The 18297-nt window shown below is 32.9% G+C and overlaps 1 protein-coding gene across 1 annotated transcript in view; it reads left to right on the top strand.

The window, feature by feature from the left end:
• LOC148939865 (nuclear protein localization protein 4 homolog) overlaps positions 1-18297 on the top strand; it is a 217502-nt gene that overhangs the window by 54996 nt on the left and 144209 nt on the right. The window contains exons 7-9 of the mRNA XM_089106457.1: positions 2890-3059; positions 7636-7783; positions 13170-13330. Coding sequence (XP_088962583.1) covers positions 2890-3059; positions 7636-7783; positions 13170-13330 — 479 coding nt within the window. The remainder of the gene's footprint in view (positions 1-2889; positions 3060-7635; positions 7784-13169; positions 13331-18297) is intronic.

The following is an 18297-nucleotide window of genomic DNA, read 5'->3' as shown; positions in this document are numbered from 1 at the left end:
GTGTCATCGTTTGTCAGATTAGGAGATTGTTTTAAGTGGCTTCGACAAGAACTTTTTTCAGGTTTTCTGTGTTCAACCCTGCTAGCTTTGAAAGCATATTTATCTTACGGGTTCTTCAAAATTAGAACGAACTTGAATAGTAAGGTTGAACACGGGCTCTGGAACATCTGAACACGGGCACTCAGAACGATAATCTGCAAAACACGTGGCCAATTCCATGTTGGATGTGGGGTGGCCGAAAAATGGGGCTTAATTTGCTCTGCTCTGAATTTGGAAAGCAAAATTAGGCTATCTTTAATTCAATAATTTAGTTTTATTCTTTTAGAAATGACTGGACTTCTTTCAATAACAATCAACTTGATTAAAATATCGAAACTAATTGTAATTTTCTTAGTTTATCCTAGCTCAATTTTGCAGCAATTTCTTCTCTTCTAGAAAACAACGGCCTACTCCAGATTTTGTGTAATGATGTACTTCAACCGTTGTACTAATTAAGTTAAGCCAGTTATTCAAGTCTATGTTAATTTCCATTAGTTTATGTAGACATCTGTTTTTTTTTTTCTATTATATGGAATAGATGGCACTGCTTTATACATGTTTTTTTAAAGTCAAATTTCACAAATCTGAGGTTTTTTGCGCAATTTGATTAAAGAAAAAATTTCTGTTTTTTTTTTAATTTAGAACCCCGCCTTTCATTAAAATGGGTAGTGGGCTCTAACTTTCCTTATACGAATATCTTGTTAAATAGATGCAGCGTTTTGTGATGTAAAAAAGCTATTTTACTACAGGAAGACGGAGGGAGCGGCTTGCTATTCTTCAAAGGACTCATGGGAAATGATCATGGCCCACACAATTAAGGCCTAGCCTAGAAAGTAGGAGACTTTTATGGTGGTGGGGTGGGGGGGCACGTTCCAGAGTCACCCTAAAGTGCTAATTGTATAGGATCCTCCGCAAAAATATGGTACATTGCTACATACCCAAAAAAAATTCACTTCTCATATGTTGTAACCCAATTAAATTCAAATTAGTAGCTCCTATCCTTACTAAAAATTACAACTTAGCACTCATGGTCGAGCAGGGGTATCTTTTTTAGAGGGGAGGTGGTGGGAAGATTTTTGGGTTTTGTATGGGTCGATCTTCTGCAAAAGAAGATGATTGACGTGATGCTACATAACTTAGGAAAATTCACTCTTCATATATTGCGGTTCAGTTAAGGGCAAATTATTAGCTCAGTCTTGTTATTTGTTTCGCCTGTGAATATAACCTATTCATTCTTCCTGTTTGCAGGTAGGACTTGGTATATTTCCAATATTACTTATTTTGTTGATTATTTATGTAGCCTACATCCTTCCTTGCTTTTCCAGCTGTTGAGGAAGCATACAAGTCATTTCAACAAAACTGTAGACATGAAATTAAGTTTTTTGATAACCTTATGCAAGAAACAGTAAATAGTTTCGCCAATGACCTGTACAAATAGGAAATGTTGAATTATTTGCATTAGAAAGATTTTAAAAAACCAATATTGACTCACTTTATGCGCGATTCAAATATTATCCTTTGACTATGAAATATCCTTACTGCTAAGTTAGAAAACAAATCATCTAACGCTAGGAAAGCACCAGAAAAAAAACAGTTTTTTTGCCAATTCTAGTGCCCTTTTTAAGTGGCCAAAAAGTTGGAGGGTCACAAGCCTCTCTCCCATGCCCTTTTTTCTCCAAAGTCGTCCGATCAAAATTTGAGATAGCCATTTTTTTTTAGAATAGTTGAAAGGTCCAATAATTATGTCTTTAGAGATAACATAACCCACACACCCCCCTCCAGTCCCCAAGGGAAGGGCTGGAAGTTATGCTACTAGAAAAATACCGATTTATTTCCTAAAACATATCATATATAAATATGTTTTATATACATATATATAAAACAGTATCCAGAATTTGGCAGTATCCATAGTATTTCACATTATCCAGAAGGAGAAAAATAATAAACATTTCTTCTTTCTCTTGAAAAAAATAGCACCTCAATGACATGAAAACGTACTTTGTTTCTGACCACTAAGGGGTTTTGAAAATAAATTACAAATGCAACTCGATGGGTAGCATTGCAATTTACTCTTAGATTATGGAACTCAAGAACTCAAATGGCAGATGATTGACGAATGAAAGCATCCCAGGCCCAAAGAACAAACTCAATGCTGTCCCTTCTTTTCTGATGTTTTTTCCCTTGTCTTCGGCTTTTTCCTGTATTCCATCTTCGGAACCGTTACTTCGTGGCATCTCTATTTTGTTTTTTTCTAAAATTATTGATTGTCAGTCTGTGAGATGTTCTTTTAATAGAAGTTGGCAAGGGTGTATCTAATCAGAGTTAAATGTAAATTGACTTTGTTGATCTTCAAATTTAAATCCTTTCTCTCCTAGACTTATATTATGCTGATGATTTATGCATCTGAGATGAAAAATGTTAGCAAAATGAATGAACTTTTAGAGGTTTTGTGAGTTCAGGGTTCAAGAATAGGTTTGAAAATTAATGTCAAGAAGGCTAAGTCGCTAAGACTAGGAATAAGTGAAGGTGAAGAGGTGATGTCGGGTAGATCGGGTAGATCGATCAAGAGGAACAGCTTCACTTACTATTCAGGTTTTCCTTCTTTTCTTCAGGTGCTTTTCCTTCTTTTCTGATTTTTTTCCCTTGTCTTTTTCTTTTCCCTGTATTCCATCTTCGGAACTGTTACTTCACGGCATCTCTAGTTTTTTTTTGTTTTGTTTTTCTAAAATTATTGATTGTCAGTCTGTGAGATGTTCTTTTAATAGAAGTTGGCAAGGGTGTATCTAATCAGACTTGAATGTAAAATGACTTTGTTGATCTTCAAATTTAAATCCTTTCTCATTTTTGTAGCTGTTGTAGCAGCTATATACGAGCCACCTCAGCAAAACCGTAGAGAATGTATTAAGTTTCTGGATGATCCTATGGAAGAAATAGTTAGCACTGTTGCCAAAGAATTTGGATTGCAAAGAGTTGGTTGGATTTTCACAGATTTAGTAACAGAAGATCCCCAAAAGGGAACAGTATGTGTTTCCTATTATTTTCTTTTTTAATAATGTGTTGTGTTTATCGTTAAATCTACAGGGTGGTTAGAGTATAGTTTCTATCATCACTGTGTTTGACAAATAGTTTTCTTTTGGCTCGCAGAAACAGATTTTTTAGCTAACAAAATGGCAATTCGTTGAAACATATTAATTTGGCGGGGAATATAAAAGTAGGACTTCCACATGTGAATAAAGATTTAGAAAAATATTCTAAACCTCGAAACCTGTTTTAAAATTCAATACTACTAACAACTTTTTTTTTTAGAGGAGTTCTGACGCCTTTTCCCTCAGACTATGACAACAAAAAACCTAATTTATATTCTTACGTTTTATTGAAATTTAACTGTATTTTATAACCTTAAATTCCAAAATGGGTTTTCAATTCTTGTAACCTTCATGGCTACATAATGTTCAGCCGTGTTTCATATTTTATTTGAGGCTTACGCTAATTCCAAGAGGAGGATAACTGACCTCAGAGTCACTGCTCCCCTTTCTTTGCAGGCCTTAGGAGAAAGGGCTTGGTTAAAAAAATGGGAAAATGAACCAAAGCCTCAGAAGATATGGGACAAAAAACCCAACTATGATTACTAATACTAAGCTACTACAGCTACTACTAACAACTACAGCTACTAACAAGTACTGCTGCTACTAACTACCACCTTCATACCTCAAAGACTCTAACAGCAGAAACTGCCTATTTTTGATAGTTTATGGGTTAAAGAATTGCTGTGTAAGGCTTTACTTCATTTTGGTTTATTGATGAGAAATAAGCAAAAATATGTAAACCCATTAAATTCAAAAGAACAATAATTTAAAAATAATAAAAAATAAAAATCAGTTTAGGGTAAAAAAAAGTTGTTGTACGTTATGGAGTGCCATTTTATGCCAAACTGTTGTAATATATTTATGAGTAATAGTCTTGCGCTTAGGCTCTTTGAAGGAAGGCCTGAAATATTCTGAAAAGATGTTTAAGCAATCAAAAACACATTATTCCTAAAAGAGCGCGCTGCGTCATTTTACCCCCTGCTCCCCCCTAATGGTGGGATATATACTGTTACATGTATTCTCTCTAGAATATACAATAGCGCTACTCTTTTCTTCCAGCTGATTGTTTCGCCGTAGAACAATAAAGAAGAAAAGGATTAAATTAAAAAGGGAGATTTTTTTAATTTAGGCTAATTAAGAATCAGTAAAAAGTAATTTAAGAAATTATTAATTAATAATAAGTATTTTTGATAAATAATTTGAAGCTTCCTGTTTGTACATTAATAAAAATATATTATTGGTATCCTTTTGGTATAAATGTCTAAAGAAATTCTTTTTTTCAAGAAATTCTCTGGGAAGACCGAGAATCTTGGTTTCAATCTGACTACCACCCAGAATTTAGATAGAGACCTTTCTTAGATAGAGATAGAGAGGCTTGAACAAATTTACCAGCCTTTCTCGGAACTGACCTCTACAGAACATTATTTGTTTTCCTTGTTCATTTATTTATTTTATCTGTAGCGAGTTATTGTGAATATGGTACAAAAGTTATAATAAATAGCGTTACTAGATTGTGTTTTCTAGATGGCAGCCCTTTGTCCCTGTAATTTTATAATAAAAAAAGAAAGATTTTTGAGCTTTTATCCATAACATTAACCGCTGTCTTTACCCTTGCGTTTGGGAAATCAATAAAATAAAAATTAAAATCATTAGCTTGACGGCATCAGGGCCAAAGAGCAGCGTTGCCAACGTGATATAATTGTACCGTTTTTTAGTGCTTGGACATAATTCGCTATATTGGAAATTATTTAGTAAAAAAATTTTCAGCATATTTTAGTTTTATTTGCTCCTTTCTGAGTTAGATATCTGTTCAAATTTTAGTTAATCGAAAATTTTCATACTTATTACTGCAAATTTTTAACCTGCTGTACACATTAACCTCTTGTGGTACAAGTTTAGCCGGAAAACTGATACAGTTTATTTCAAAGCGTTGACGACGCTGCCGAAGTGTATGGAAAATTAAATCTGACTACTGTTTATTTGAATTTATTTGAAAAATTATGTATGATGATATTTTAATTTTGTTTTATAAAATCAAGTTTATTACTGATTATTAGAATGAGAAACTGTGGGCACTAAATTCATTTAATGTTAATTAAACCACCCAATTATTGCTTAACAAGTTTGCTTTATGTTATAATTGTTATTTTTTACTTAATTATGTTTTTTATTATGATAAAGGTGGGATTGCAAATTTAATGTTTTAATTTTCTTTTCCTTTTTCTTTTTTTTTTTTTTTTTTTTTTGATTCAACGTATTTTAATCCTCTAGAAATGAGAACTACTAGTGCCATTGACTGCAGGGCCTTATCCAGGATTATTTTTTGGGGGGGGGGGGGGGTTACACAAAAAAAACATGTAAAAAATGTGTTTTTACGAGCCAGACAAACATTTCGGGAGGGGGGTTCAACCCCCCCCCCTGGGTACGGCGTTCATTGACTGTATAGCTTTACCTAGCTGAACTTTTGATTTATTTATTAATTAATTTTATTTTTATTATAATTTTAGAAATTAAGTTTTAGTTCAAATTTTAACCTATTAAAGCTGAAATTTCATTGAATGTTCTTAGTTTACTCACATCCAACGTAAAATTTTCAGAAATTAGATAAATCGTCTGTTTTTGGTTTCTTTTTTTTAGATGACGAATTTTCTGATTTAATACCCCTAAAATTCTTAACCACTAGCGACACCGCCACTCTGACAGTGCTGCGGTACCCAGTAAAACTTTTGGTTTATATTAATTGATATTGTTTTGAGTTTAATTCGAATTTTTGGAATTAGGTTTCACTTATATTTTTAACTTATTCGAACTTTAGTTTCAATAAAAGTTTCAAGTTTATTAGAAATTAGACAATTTTTTATGTTTCAAACTATTTTCTATTAATCATAATTTAAAGAGGTAAATATAAATCCATAATATGCAGAAATTTTTATTTTTAACTTTTTAACTGGACCAAAAAAACTGCTCAAGAAAATAAAATTTTCCAGGGTTACTTTTTTACCAGAGAAATGTGGTTGTTTTGGATTATTTTTAAATAATTACCTTTCATTGTATAAAGTTGTTTTAAATTATGTATTGCTTTAACGAGTAAAGATAAGCTCTCATATTATAATTGTTTTTTACCTAAAACAGGATTGGGTTATTCCGTCAAAGCCATGTGTTGATAGCTAATTGAAGGTATAAACACAAGAAATTAAAGAAGGCTAATAAAAGCAACATGTTAGCTTCTGATGCACCTGGTGCTGCATAGAATGTTATGTATGTATGTTATGTATAGTATGTGCACAAAAAAGAAAAGAACCGCTCCTTGATAAAGGTTGCTGCGTCAGTGGCGGTTCTGGCGTCTCTTGCGCCCGGGGCAAAAGCTTGATTAGCTCCTTCGCCCTGTCTCTCAGGAAATTTTCAGGCCAAATTTTAATAAAATTTTCTTGTTAGCAAAATTGTTTTCATTTTATTTATTAATTAATAGTTTATTTTTTGATTATTTATTATTGAATTATTATTAATTATTTTGATTTAATTGTTTCTATTACTAAAATATACCCTTTTTAGTAAAAACAAAATTTCAAAAATCGTGAAATGATTATAACCGTTAGATTATTCATTTGAAATTTCTTCACCCTGGGCAAGCGTCACCTCCCTAAAACCACCTCTGTACTGTATATGACGAGAGTTTCGGTGATGAAAGAAATTTTATCTAATTCTGCTGTGCCAGGTACGTACGGAGGAAATACTTTTTAGTTGGGAGGGGGGTATCATTGAAATTTCAGATGCGAGGTGAGGTGGAAAAACGCCTTGTCCTACTCCAAAATAAAGAAGGTTAATAGGGTGAATTGTAAAATTACAGGTTTATTTGATAATTTGAATAAGAAGTACCCAGAAATTTTGAAAAATAAGGACGCCTATTGGCCACTTCTCCGCACGTCCCTTTATTTTGTACTTGATCATAGGCTTTCATTTTTTCTTTTTCAAATTTTGACAAAGAAAATTTTGATAATATTCTTTTACTTCTTCGTTTCTATAATGAGGTAATTTGGTGAATAAATGTAACCCGTCCTAGCCGAGTAGTTGTTGTGCTGGATTTGGAATCATTTGTCTGAAGGGCGGGGGCTCGATTACTGGTGTGGCCGGTTATTGGTTTGGGACTGGTATCAGTTGCGTGACTCTGTAAGCTCAGCCAGAGTCGACCCAGCTCTAAATGGGTACCTGGAGAAATCTGGAGAAGATAAGCAGGAAGGGTGTGCTAAAGCACACGATGGCTGGCCCCAACCCCCTATTGCGCTTCCTGGCTGAAGGGCCTTGAAACGGAAATCAGCACCGGTGGTCTAGACTTTAAGGGCCTAGTGCCGAATCCTTTATCCTTTTTTTTTACCTAAAGATTATTTTTAAATCGCCTAATTTTTTAATTAGTCTACCGAAAAAAAATTATTACCTAAACACAAATTTAATTTATGTTTTTTGTTTTTTTACATAAAGCAATTGAGCCTTGAAATATTGTTTCTCTTTGCAGGTAAAAAACTTCCGGAATAAAGAAACGTTCTTTTTGTCAGCTCAGGAATGTATACTTGCTGGAAAATTGCAAGCGAAACATCCAAATCCTTGTAAATATTCATCTGAAGGAAGGTTTGGATCCAAATTCACAACTGTGTGCGTTACAGGTAAGGCGACTGATTTATTATTTTTAAATCTATCTTTTCCACACTGGAAAGAAGCTATATTATACAGTATATACAGCTTGCTATACAGATCTTTACATATAGCACTATACTGTACAGCACTATCCAATGCTTATATTATTATCAAATTTTTGGGAATGATAAAATTTGGAAAATTAAATCGTAGTGATTAGATTTTCACTCTACTGAAAAGATGCCAGAGCTTTATTCGCCAGGCGACAAGAATTGGCAAGTCTTGGAATGCGAATCCAAGCGGCTAGTAAAGTGTTTCCACCGAGTAGTTTTAGCGCTCATTTCAGATTTTTACGTTCAAGACTTAAACAAAATTCAATAATATATTATTAAAAATAATATGTTATGAAGAATAAAGTGGTTAAGGACGTAAGAAGTGTAAAGTGCTTCCCTTTTGCACTAACGTTAACGTTTTTGCCATTTAACGTTTAAATAGGAGGACAAAAGTAAAATGGCCTACTTATCCAATAATATAGCTTATTTTAATTTACGCAATTTTCTTGAGACATTCTAAATCTTAGATAAGAATAGCAAAGAAAAAAAAGGAATGACACACATCATGTTTTATCTGTCTACGTAAACAAAAAGAGTACAAGGTGGAGTAGGAATTGAAAAATGGAGCAACTACCGAGAAAAACCTTTGAAATTTGGCTAATTGCCCAAATTGTCTCATTATAACTAAACATGTCCAATACTTACATTATAAGTAAATATACGTCATATACGTATAAATATAAATAATACGTCATGTAACTACATGTCATGCGTCATCAAGTGAGCTAAACCTTCCTATGAAAGTTTTTGATATATTTGGGCGTGAATTCCTTGCACAGTTTATATAATTATCCAGTATGATCTTCCCCTATCTCACCCATTATAAAAACCCGGACCGAGGTGCGAGTGCTCCAGAAAATTTTTTTGCAGATATAAACATAAGCGGCATTAGATCTTTTCACGGGTAGACAAAGAATATTCACCTACGGAACAAGTACTGACAAAACCACTTGGCCGGCTCAACCAATAAGTGCAGAAATAAGTGGGAGGAGCTTTTTGTTCACACCGAGAATGAAGAGCCAGAAATCATTTGCGGTAAACTTACTGGATAATTTTATAAACTGTGATTCCTGGGTACAGCAGTAACGGTACTTTCGTCCATAGTAGTAATCACTCTGGTTTTTATCTGTTATACCATACAAGGATAGGACCATCGATAAAGCTTTTCTACTTGCTGAATCAAATGCATGTTCATGCTACAAAACTGAGGATGAAAGGGTTTGGTAATTCACATATTCTCAGTTACAAATCTAAGAGTGAAGTTTGGTCGATACATCGTCTCCCTTTCCAATCATACACTGATCTTCTCTTAAACCTCTTTTCTTTTGTTTATAATCAGTGACTTAAAGAAATGAATAGTAATCTTTTAAACCTTGCGGAATCATGAATGAAGCCAAACTTACTAAATTAAAAAAATAATTAGTTTCGGATAATAAATGGTTTTATGGAGACACGTGCTCAACTTTAATAAGTCCGCGTAAAAAAACGCTCGAAATAAGCGTTAATCTAGAAAGGATTTCTACTTCGAAAGCTGGCGTCAAATTTTGGCGTTTGCCTTGAAAAACACACCGTATGTCCAGACCTTTAACAACTTGACGGCTAACTCAAGCGTTAGGGTTATTAGCCCTTGGAGTGCTGATAAAAAAAAAACTCCAGCCTACTCTTTTGCTATGCTAGCTGCAACGCAAGCACAGTCTATTTGAGACTATTTTTAATAGAAAGGGGCAATTTTCACTTAGAGACGATGCTTTGAAAAACGCACCTTTGGACCCATATCTTGAAAGTACCAAGGACATCAAAATGATAAAAAGAAAGATCCCCTTACTCCATCTGTGGTCCGATGTGTGGTCATGTGCAACCAGGATTTTCCGATTTTACTTTTTGGTGGTTTTACATTTTTTTTTTTTTTTTTTTTTTTTTTTTTTTTTTTTTTTTTGCCCGCAACTACCTGATTTTGAATTAAAATTAAGTAGTTGTGGTCATCAAGCCATGGGCTAATCCGAGTGAGTGAGAGGCAAATCTACCATAAGCCCTTAATTTTGAAATTTTGAAATTTTTAATTTTGAAAAAAAAGACATTTTCTTGTGAATGACGTCACATTCATATGCATTTAAAGAGGAAAAAAGATGCATGATAGTATTGCAAAGGCGTATGCACTGTATAAAGGGTGTTATATGCAGACACAAATTTAGTACAATTAGTATATTTTCCAAAAAAAAAAATAGTAAAAATATGTCTAGAGAACGACACGAAAAAGATATAGCAATTTAATGATGATTTCAGCTTCGTTCTGGTGAATATGTGTAAAAATTTTGGGTAATAAAATGTAAATATCACGAGTAGTTAATGGTGTATTCAAATAGTAAATTACTATTGATTTATTATTTTTATTATTAAAGGTAGGTACTATTTCTTATATTATTATTAATATAAGAATTATTAAGTATTATATCAAATAAATTTAAATTATTTTAAAAATATTTGTAGATAAGTTTTTTGAATATTAAAAATGTAATTAATATTCAAAAATATTATTTATTTATTAGAAATATTATAAAAATCTGTAATTTAAAAAAGTATATAAATAGTGTAATAAAAATGAATTAAAAATAGTATAATATTATTAATATTTAATTAAATAGTAGTAAAAATAGTTACTATTGATCTTTTTTTTACTTTGTTGTTCACTGTTTGTCTAAACTAGATGGAACACTTTATGTTGTTTTAACTTTGTAATTTTTTATCTTTTAATATTTTTGAATATTCAAAATTAACGTCTGTAAAAATAAGTCATGTGTTACTTATAAAAAAAATGATTATCTATTGAATTCCTCATAAAAAGCCCATCAGATCCATAATCTTCGTTTTTTTACCCTTTCCCAGGTCTCTACTACATGTATGGCTTAACCATGTCATAAAAGTTCATAGCCCATGCAATATAGCCCCTGAAATTTATAGCCCATGTAACCTGCGCAGCTGTTTATGTTGTGGAAGGAAAAAGAGGAAAATTGAAGAATTTTCAGAAAACAGTGACTAAAATAAAGCTTATGACAAAATAAAACTAAAACGAAATAAATATGATAAAATAGTGGCAAAGACAACACTGCCTTTCCATGAAAAACAAGATGTTAATGAGAAATTTTCTGAAGACTGACCGAAATAAAAGCTTTGTGAATATAAATAATTTCTTAGACCACACTGCTTTTCCATTAAAAACAAAAAAAAATTTTTGAACACGAAAAACGGGTTTTAATTTTCTAACAAGCAGTGAACTACAAAACAATTAATTATGCACATAACATATAACATAATTAATTGTTTTGTAGTTCACTGCTTGTTAGAAAATTAAAACCCGTTTTTCGTGTTTAAAAAATTTTTTTTGCTTTGTGAATATAACAAAATAAAACTGTGATAAAATAACGATAAACTAAAAACCAAAAAGGTAAACATTTGACAGGGGTCTTAGCTTTATTACCTCATAAATTTAGAACTTAGACCTATGTCAAATTTTTTTTTTTTTTTTTTTTTTTTTTTTTTTTTTTTTTTTTTTTTTTAGTTGATCATTATTTTGCTCGAGTTTTAATTATCGAAATTTGTTTAGGTTTTATTTTAATCAGTCTTCTGAGAATTTCTTATTACATTCTTGTTTTTCATGGAAATGCAGTTTCGTCTTTGTCGATATTTAACTGCTAATAGTTCATTCTGACATCTCGCTATTATGTGTTTTAAGAATTTGATATAATATTTTGTCTCTGGGATTAGGGTTCCGACCTCCAGGATCCCCAGAGTATGCAACTGGTAATTAGCATGACTGGTCTAAAAACGATAGTTATTTTAACTAAAGAGTGTAGTCATGTCGCTATCAGCTGAGGTCAGGGATGTACGCAAGGAGAAGGGGGTCGGGACCTGGGACCTCCCAAAATTATAAATTTTCTTGGATAGCCTAATAAAATTTGGTCATATAAATCGAGCTCAAATAACATTTTCCGGGTGTTTGTCCTGCTGAGGTGCATAGGCTACTTGAAATGGGGAAGGAGGGTTAAAAATTTTGAACCCAAATAACTAGTTTTGGACTAAAAATACTTTTTTTTCGAGCCTGTGACATTATTTGAAACTGCAGCTATCATAGGCAGCGCAATCCTTCCCCTATGCCTTCCCAAGGCCAGAACATAATTTGCACTTTACTGAAAAAAATACAAATGAATGTGCATTGTCAGTTTAATATACTTATACTGATATTTAGTAATCAAAATGTTAATATTATTTGATTCATTATTAAAGTTATAAAACTAAAAATATTTATATTTTTTTCAGTAAAGTGCAAATTATGTTCTGGCCTTGGGAAGGCATATGGGTTTTGAGCCCTACTTATGTTAATTTCTGCTCGTTTTGAGTTTGACTCGGTTAATTTTTGTAATTTCTGTTCGTTTTGGGTTTCATTTATTTATCAATGCTAATTTGTGGTAGTTTCACGCTTGGTAGATTATTTGATTTTATTTTTGCTCATTTTTTGTTTAATGGAATTCTTTACTTTTCTTTGAAAAGCTTATTTTGTGGGAAAAGTTTTTTTAATTAATATGGTAAAAAGTTCAATTTTATTTTCCAGGGGGCCTCAATTCACAAAAATGCTGGAAGGCAAAGATTTTTCTGTCTTTTTTCAATGAAGACAGAAAAAAGGGATTTTTCAAATCCAGGGGAGTTTTTTTTATCATAATGACAATATGGAAAAAAACTACATTGTGGTATATTTGTAGTTTGTAGTAGCAGGTATATTTGTAGTTTTTAGTAGCAGGTATATTTGTTAATTATATGTGTAGCTTTATTTGAACAATATGTTCATTATGTTAATTTCATGTTTAATTTTATGCGTAGCTTTATTTGATCAATATCATAAAGAAAGAAAAACGAGAAAAAATGGGGTTTTTAAAGGATAAATGAAAATACTGAAAAAATACAACAAAGCGAATTGTTGTGTTTTTTTTTCTCATTGTTTTTGTTTTTTTTTACATTCACATTGAATTTTCGCGTTTTATTTGTTGGTTTGTTCTTCGGAACTCGCATTGATCATTTTTTTCGTTTCGCGCTGAAGAAGAGAGCCGTTCGTCCCCTCGAAATATTCGCTTTGTTTTGTTTTTTCAGTATTTTTATTTGGCCTTTAAAAACCCCATTTTTGCTCGTTTTTCTTTCTTTATGTTATGTCAGGCCAATGTGGTTTAATAAATTATCTTCGATCAATATGTTCATAGGTTTAATCTTTTAAGTGTATTCTGCAATAACTGAATTGCTTTTCCTTCCTTTTAAGGGGACGAAAATCATCAGGTTCATATGGAGGGTTACCAGGTCTCTAATCAGTGCATGTCATTAGCAAGAGATAACGTACTCATCCCCACAAGAGACGCCCCCGAATTAGGATATGTAAGGGAGCCTGAAAGGAACCATTACATCCCCGATGTTTTTTACAAGGTATTTATTTTTTGTTGTTTCCAAGTAAGGAAATGCTTTTCATAATTATATGTTTATAAATATATAAATATGTTTCTGTTTCTTTGACATCATTTAAGCTTGAAGCAAAGCGTTGTACATGGTGTGAAAAATAATATTTTAATTAATGTGACATGCTCAATTAATATTATAAGGGTATTGGTTATGTAATAATTAGTATAATAATAACGTGAATGTAACTCGGGTATATCATTTTCGTATACTAACTCTGAGAACTTTCAAGTTGATTTCCTCGAATTCAGATATAGTCACTATTTATTATCTATTTGATAATGATATTCTTTTTTTTAAAGTCATACAACGTCTTTGCCCTCTCCAACCCTGAAATCTCGATGTTTTTGCAATTTTCACTAATATCTGATATTTTCAGTAATTGACCAATGTGATACAAATTGTTTTCGAAGATGTTGTCCCCCATGGTGGTCAGTCCTCCCTCCCCTATAAAAATTGGGGATGCTCATCGGCCTGGCAAAAACAAGTTATTTTATAGAAAAAATATAGAAAATGTGGGGAAGACAGTTTCTTGAAAGATAAATGCAGTTTCATAGCGACTAGCAATTAGTTTTATGTATAAATAAATAATATAAATGTCTAAAAAAACAGTTTTTTATCCAGTTGGCTCAAGTTTATCCTAGTTAATACCACCTCATACTTTCTTGTAAAAATCTTGTTTTTATTTTGATTTTCTTATCGGTTATTTATGAATCTTTTTTTTTAGAAAGAGCTAGCTCATTCAAAGCATTTCCTTACTTTAAGCTTTATTGTATTTATATAATGTATAAATTATACATTATATAATTGTTTTTTTTTTATTTGTTTTTTATTAAGCTTATTTTCTCTTGGAAAACATTTCATCTTTGTTGGGTGCTCCTTTGGCGTCAATTCACGAAGTTTTAGGGGGCGGGGACAAATTTGTCATTCTTTAACTTTTTCAATGAAAATATCAGAAAAGGCGTTTTCAGTAAAAAAAAAAATAAATAAAAAGGTATCTTTTCTAGATCCAGTTGGAATATGCCTCTTCCTTACCCACCCCCCCCCCCCAATTGACATTATTGCTTTGTTGGTATTGCATGTAGTTTGAAAGTGGTTTTGTAGTTAATATCAAAGATTATATTTACGTACTGAAGATGTGACATTTCATGCTTCTAAGTATACAAAAATGGTAACTAAATTGTTAAAAAAGTGGTGACTCGATTCACACGCAAACTGTCTGTCAGGCATTCATAAAAAACTGAAAGCTTGATAATTGCCGAAATGTAAAGACAACTGACTAAGGCCATCTATATTGATTGAAGATGGGTTGATAATTTTGATGTCATATCTTTCTATATATTTACAATCTTTGAATATTCGTTTATTTGAAAATATTTGATATAATTAAAACGACATATGTTATTTTTGGAACATCGCGAAAATAAGTTGGTCCGGGGTAAGTCTGGGTAATAATAAGTAGGTCTGGGGGCTCATTATTTGAATCTGATCAGATCCAGGTATTCTCTAAGTAAAATAAAAATAAAAGACAAATTTCGCAGCTAATTTCCAACTCCTCGTAAGGGAGGAGGAGGGATAGTCGCCCTGAGTATCATCTCTAGAGTGAAGCCCTATTACCCATACCTGGCGACTAGGTTTAATTTTATAACAGCCTTCCTTTGAACAGTGAAACGCACAGCGCCATCAACTGTTTCGTGACATGGAAATAGTATTGCTAATTTGGTAGTTACCAAGGGAGATTTCATCAATTACCGAATTGATGAAAATTACCGATTACCGTTGGGTTTTTTTTCAACAACAGCATTTGCTGCCTAAGAATGATACGTGGTTGAATGACCTTATGTTTATTCTCAACGAGGATGGCAGTAAACCTCAAAAGGATTACCTCAAAAGCGGTACCTACCATGCTAATGCTTTGTTCGCAGTGTTGCCAATTCTTCTGCAGCTGACCACGACCAAAAAAAAGTGGCATTGCAGCAGTTCCCTATAATCGAGTATGCAATCGCAGTTTATTTCAAAAATTGTCTTTTTTCTTTAATATTAACTTTTGTTACTTATAAAAAGCATGTAGATATACAAATTAGCTTTCAAAAGATCTCTCTATGACGTTTCAGTGCCCTACTAGCGGAGACGGAAAAAGGTAGAAGAATAAAAAAAGGAGATATCACTGCTTCCTATACGAAAAAGGGATTTTCCTTGTTGCTCAATATGAGGGACTGTATTTAGTTATGGGGATTCCAGTGATGCAGTTATTATTTTGATCTAACCCAATTTTTGAAGGGTTTCAGGCGTTTTATTCGAAATTTCAATAGAATCATTTTTGATATAAACTTTGCCATTAGGATTAATCGAAATAATAGTTTCTATTCTTGAATCAACTTCAAATGGCGATTCTTCTTCACTTGACGGTTGTTTTTTTTTAAACGGGTTTAGATGTTTTGGTTACTATGGATTAGAGTGCGCTCCCGCAACCATGGTAATTACATATGTCGTCTTAATTTTGTCCAAGTGACAACAGAACAGAAATGAAGGCTATTAGTGTTGAATGGCAGTAATGTTCTTCAAACAATAAATAGTACTTGTATATCAGTATCTTACTGAAGTAGAAATTACTAGTGACTATCCCAAATTTTAATTAGTTAGCGTTAATATTATATACTGCCCCCCCCCCCCCCCTCGTGTGAGAATTGTTTCTTGGTTTCACACGTAGGTCGTCTGTTCAAGGCAAAAACACTTTAAGTACATTTCAAAGTAAAACCCCAATCTGCGAGAAAAAGTTTTATTTATAGGATTGGTATATAGTTATCAGCCCTGGTATGTCGATTGGTGACCTCTGAGAAACTGTTTGGTGTTTCTTCTTTGTTGGGCCTAATTTAATATCGTCCAATTTTAATTAAACTTGTCATGCTAATGTTGAACGGCCAGAATGTGAAACTGTTATTCAGACATCCAAATTCAAGAATTCTTTAATCCCCTTTTAATTTAGAGTTCAAGGAAGCTCTTGCAGTAATTTTGTTTAGGGAGGACAGACATGTAAAATTTTCTTCAGGGTTGTAGTTTCGAAAACCAGCCATTTTGCCAGAAAAGCTTTTTTTCCAAAAATTATAATTTTGTGGCTATATTGTGGATATTATATGGGAGGGACCTCGGTAAGAAAAACTCGTGTTAAAAAATTAACAACTCCTGAACCATATGGGCGCAACGTTCTGATCATCAAAGGATGTGGTGGCGTCAATTAATGGAAATTCACGTTAGAAGGTAAATTTGTCGTTTTTTTCAATTTTTTCAATTAAAAATGACAAAAAGGAATTTTGAAAAAGGAAAAATTACAAAAAGGAATATCTATAAAGATATTTTTCAAAAAATAGAAGGACGCAGAAAATCTAGGGGATACAGCCCACCAATTTTGTGACTATATTTTTGATTTTATATGGGAGGAGGCCACGATAAGAAAAATTCATGTAAAAAAATTAACAACTCTTGAACCATATGGGTGCAAAGTTCTGATCATCAAAGGATGTAGTGGCGTCAATTCATGGAAATTCACGTGGGAAGTTAAATTTGTCGTTTTTTTCAATTTTTCAATTAAAAATGACAAAGAGGAATTTTGAAAAAGGAAAAATCACAAAAAGGAATTTCTATCAAGATATTTTTCAAAAAATAGAAGGGCGCAGAAAATCTAGGGGGTACAGCTCACCAATTTTGTGACTGTATTTTTGATTTTATATGGGAGGAGGCCACGATGAGAAAAATTCATGTTAAAAAATTAACAACTCTTGAACCATATGGGCGCAACGTTCTGATTGGTGTCAATTCATGGAAATTCACGTGGGAAGGTAAATTTGTCGTTTTTTTCAATTTTTTCAGTTAAAAATGACAAAGGGCATTTTTCAAAAAATTACCCCAAAAAGATATTTTTCAAAAAATTGAAGGGGGCAGAAAGTCTAGGGGATACACCCCACCAATTGACGCCACTGAAGGATTGTAATAAAACGAGTCCCGCCACCGATCCAGTTGTTGTCTTGTTCCTTTTCAAAAAGAAACTTTTATTGTGTGTGGTCCACCTTAATTTCCAAATAGCCTTCATTTCTTCATCTATCTAAGTGAAAGTATGAAGGGATTAATAAAGATTGAGCCATTTTTAAAAAGTCGCCGAACGAGGCTAAAGAATCCTAATAATAACCGAAGTGTTGGAAAGTTGGAACTTTTTCACAACTTTTTAAAATTAAATTATTTGTGGAAGATAGGTATGGCAAATAACCCCTTTGTACTTTCAGTTTCAGGTTCAACTAACCTCTCAGGTAGGTATGATTTCATTGTTTCAGCGTACTTTTGAGTTTTAAAGTTCCAATTTATTTAATTTCCTTTGTGATTATTGGGTGGGGTCTGGGAGGAGGGATTTAGGGGTGGGGAGGAGGAGGTATGTTTGGGAGGTATATACTTGGGAAGAGGAGGTGAATTATTAACTAAAATTCAATGGATCCCGAATTGTTTTATTATCTCCTATTAATTATTCGAATAGAAGGTCAACAGGATAGTCGCATAAGGAGGAAAACGATTGATTTGAAGCTTAGTTTGGAACGTTGAATTTGGAACGTTGAATTTGAAATGCGTGTTACGTGGAGTAGCCTTCCAGCAAAGGTAAACCCCCTGAGAAGCTGATTATTATAATGCCCAGCCACAGTATAGTCAGGTGTGCATAGCCAATGGTTCTAGTTTCGCAATGTGTAGCACACTTCGCGCCACATCCCGCCACACTTTGGATGCGCCACATCTTGTCCTACTGCGCGCCACATACTTCTGCCCACGTTTGGCACGTGCCGTATCATGTAAACAATTTTGAAAGTCGACAGCCCCTTGATTCCTGTATAGAAATCTTCCCATTTCTATACTCCCCACCCCCTGAAAAGTAATTGTTGGTAGTTTTGACCATTTCT

Source organism: Artemia sp. Qi Xiang Cuo, chromosome 20, assembly GCF_049724085.1.
Source record: "Artemia sp. Qi Xiang Cuo chromosome 20, ASM4972408v1, whole genome shotgun sequence".
NCBI lineage: Eukaryota > Metazoa > Arthropoda > Branchiopoda > Anostraca > Artemiidae > Artemia > Artemia sp. Qi Xiang Cuo.
This window is presented reverse-complemented; position numbering and strand designations above follow the sequence as displayed.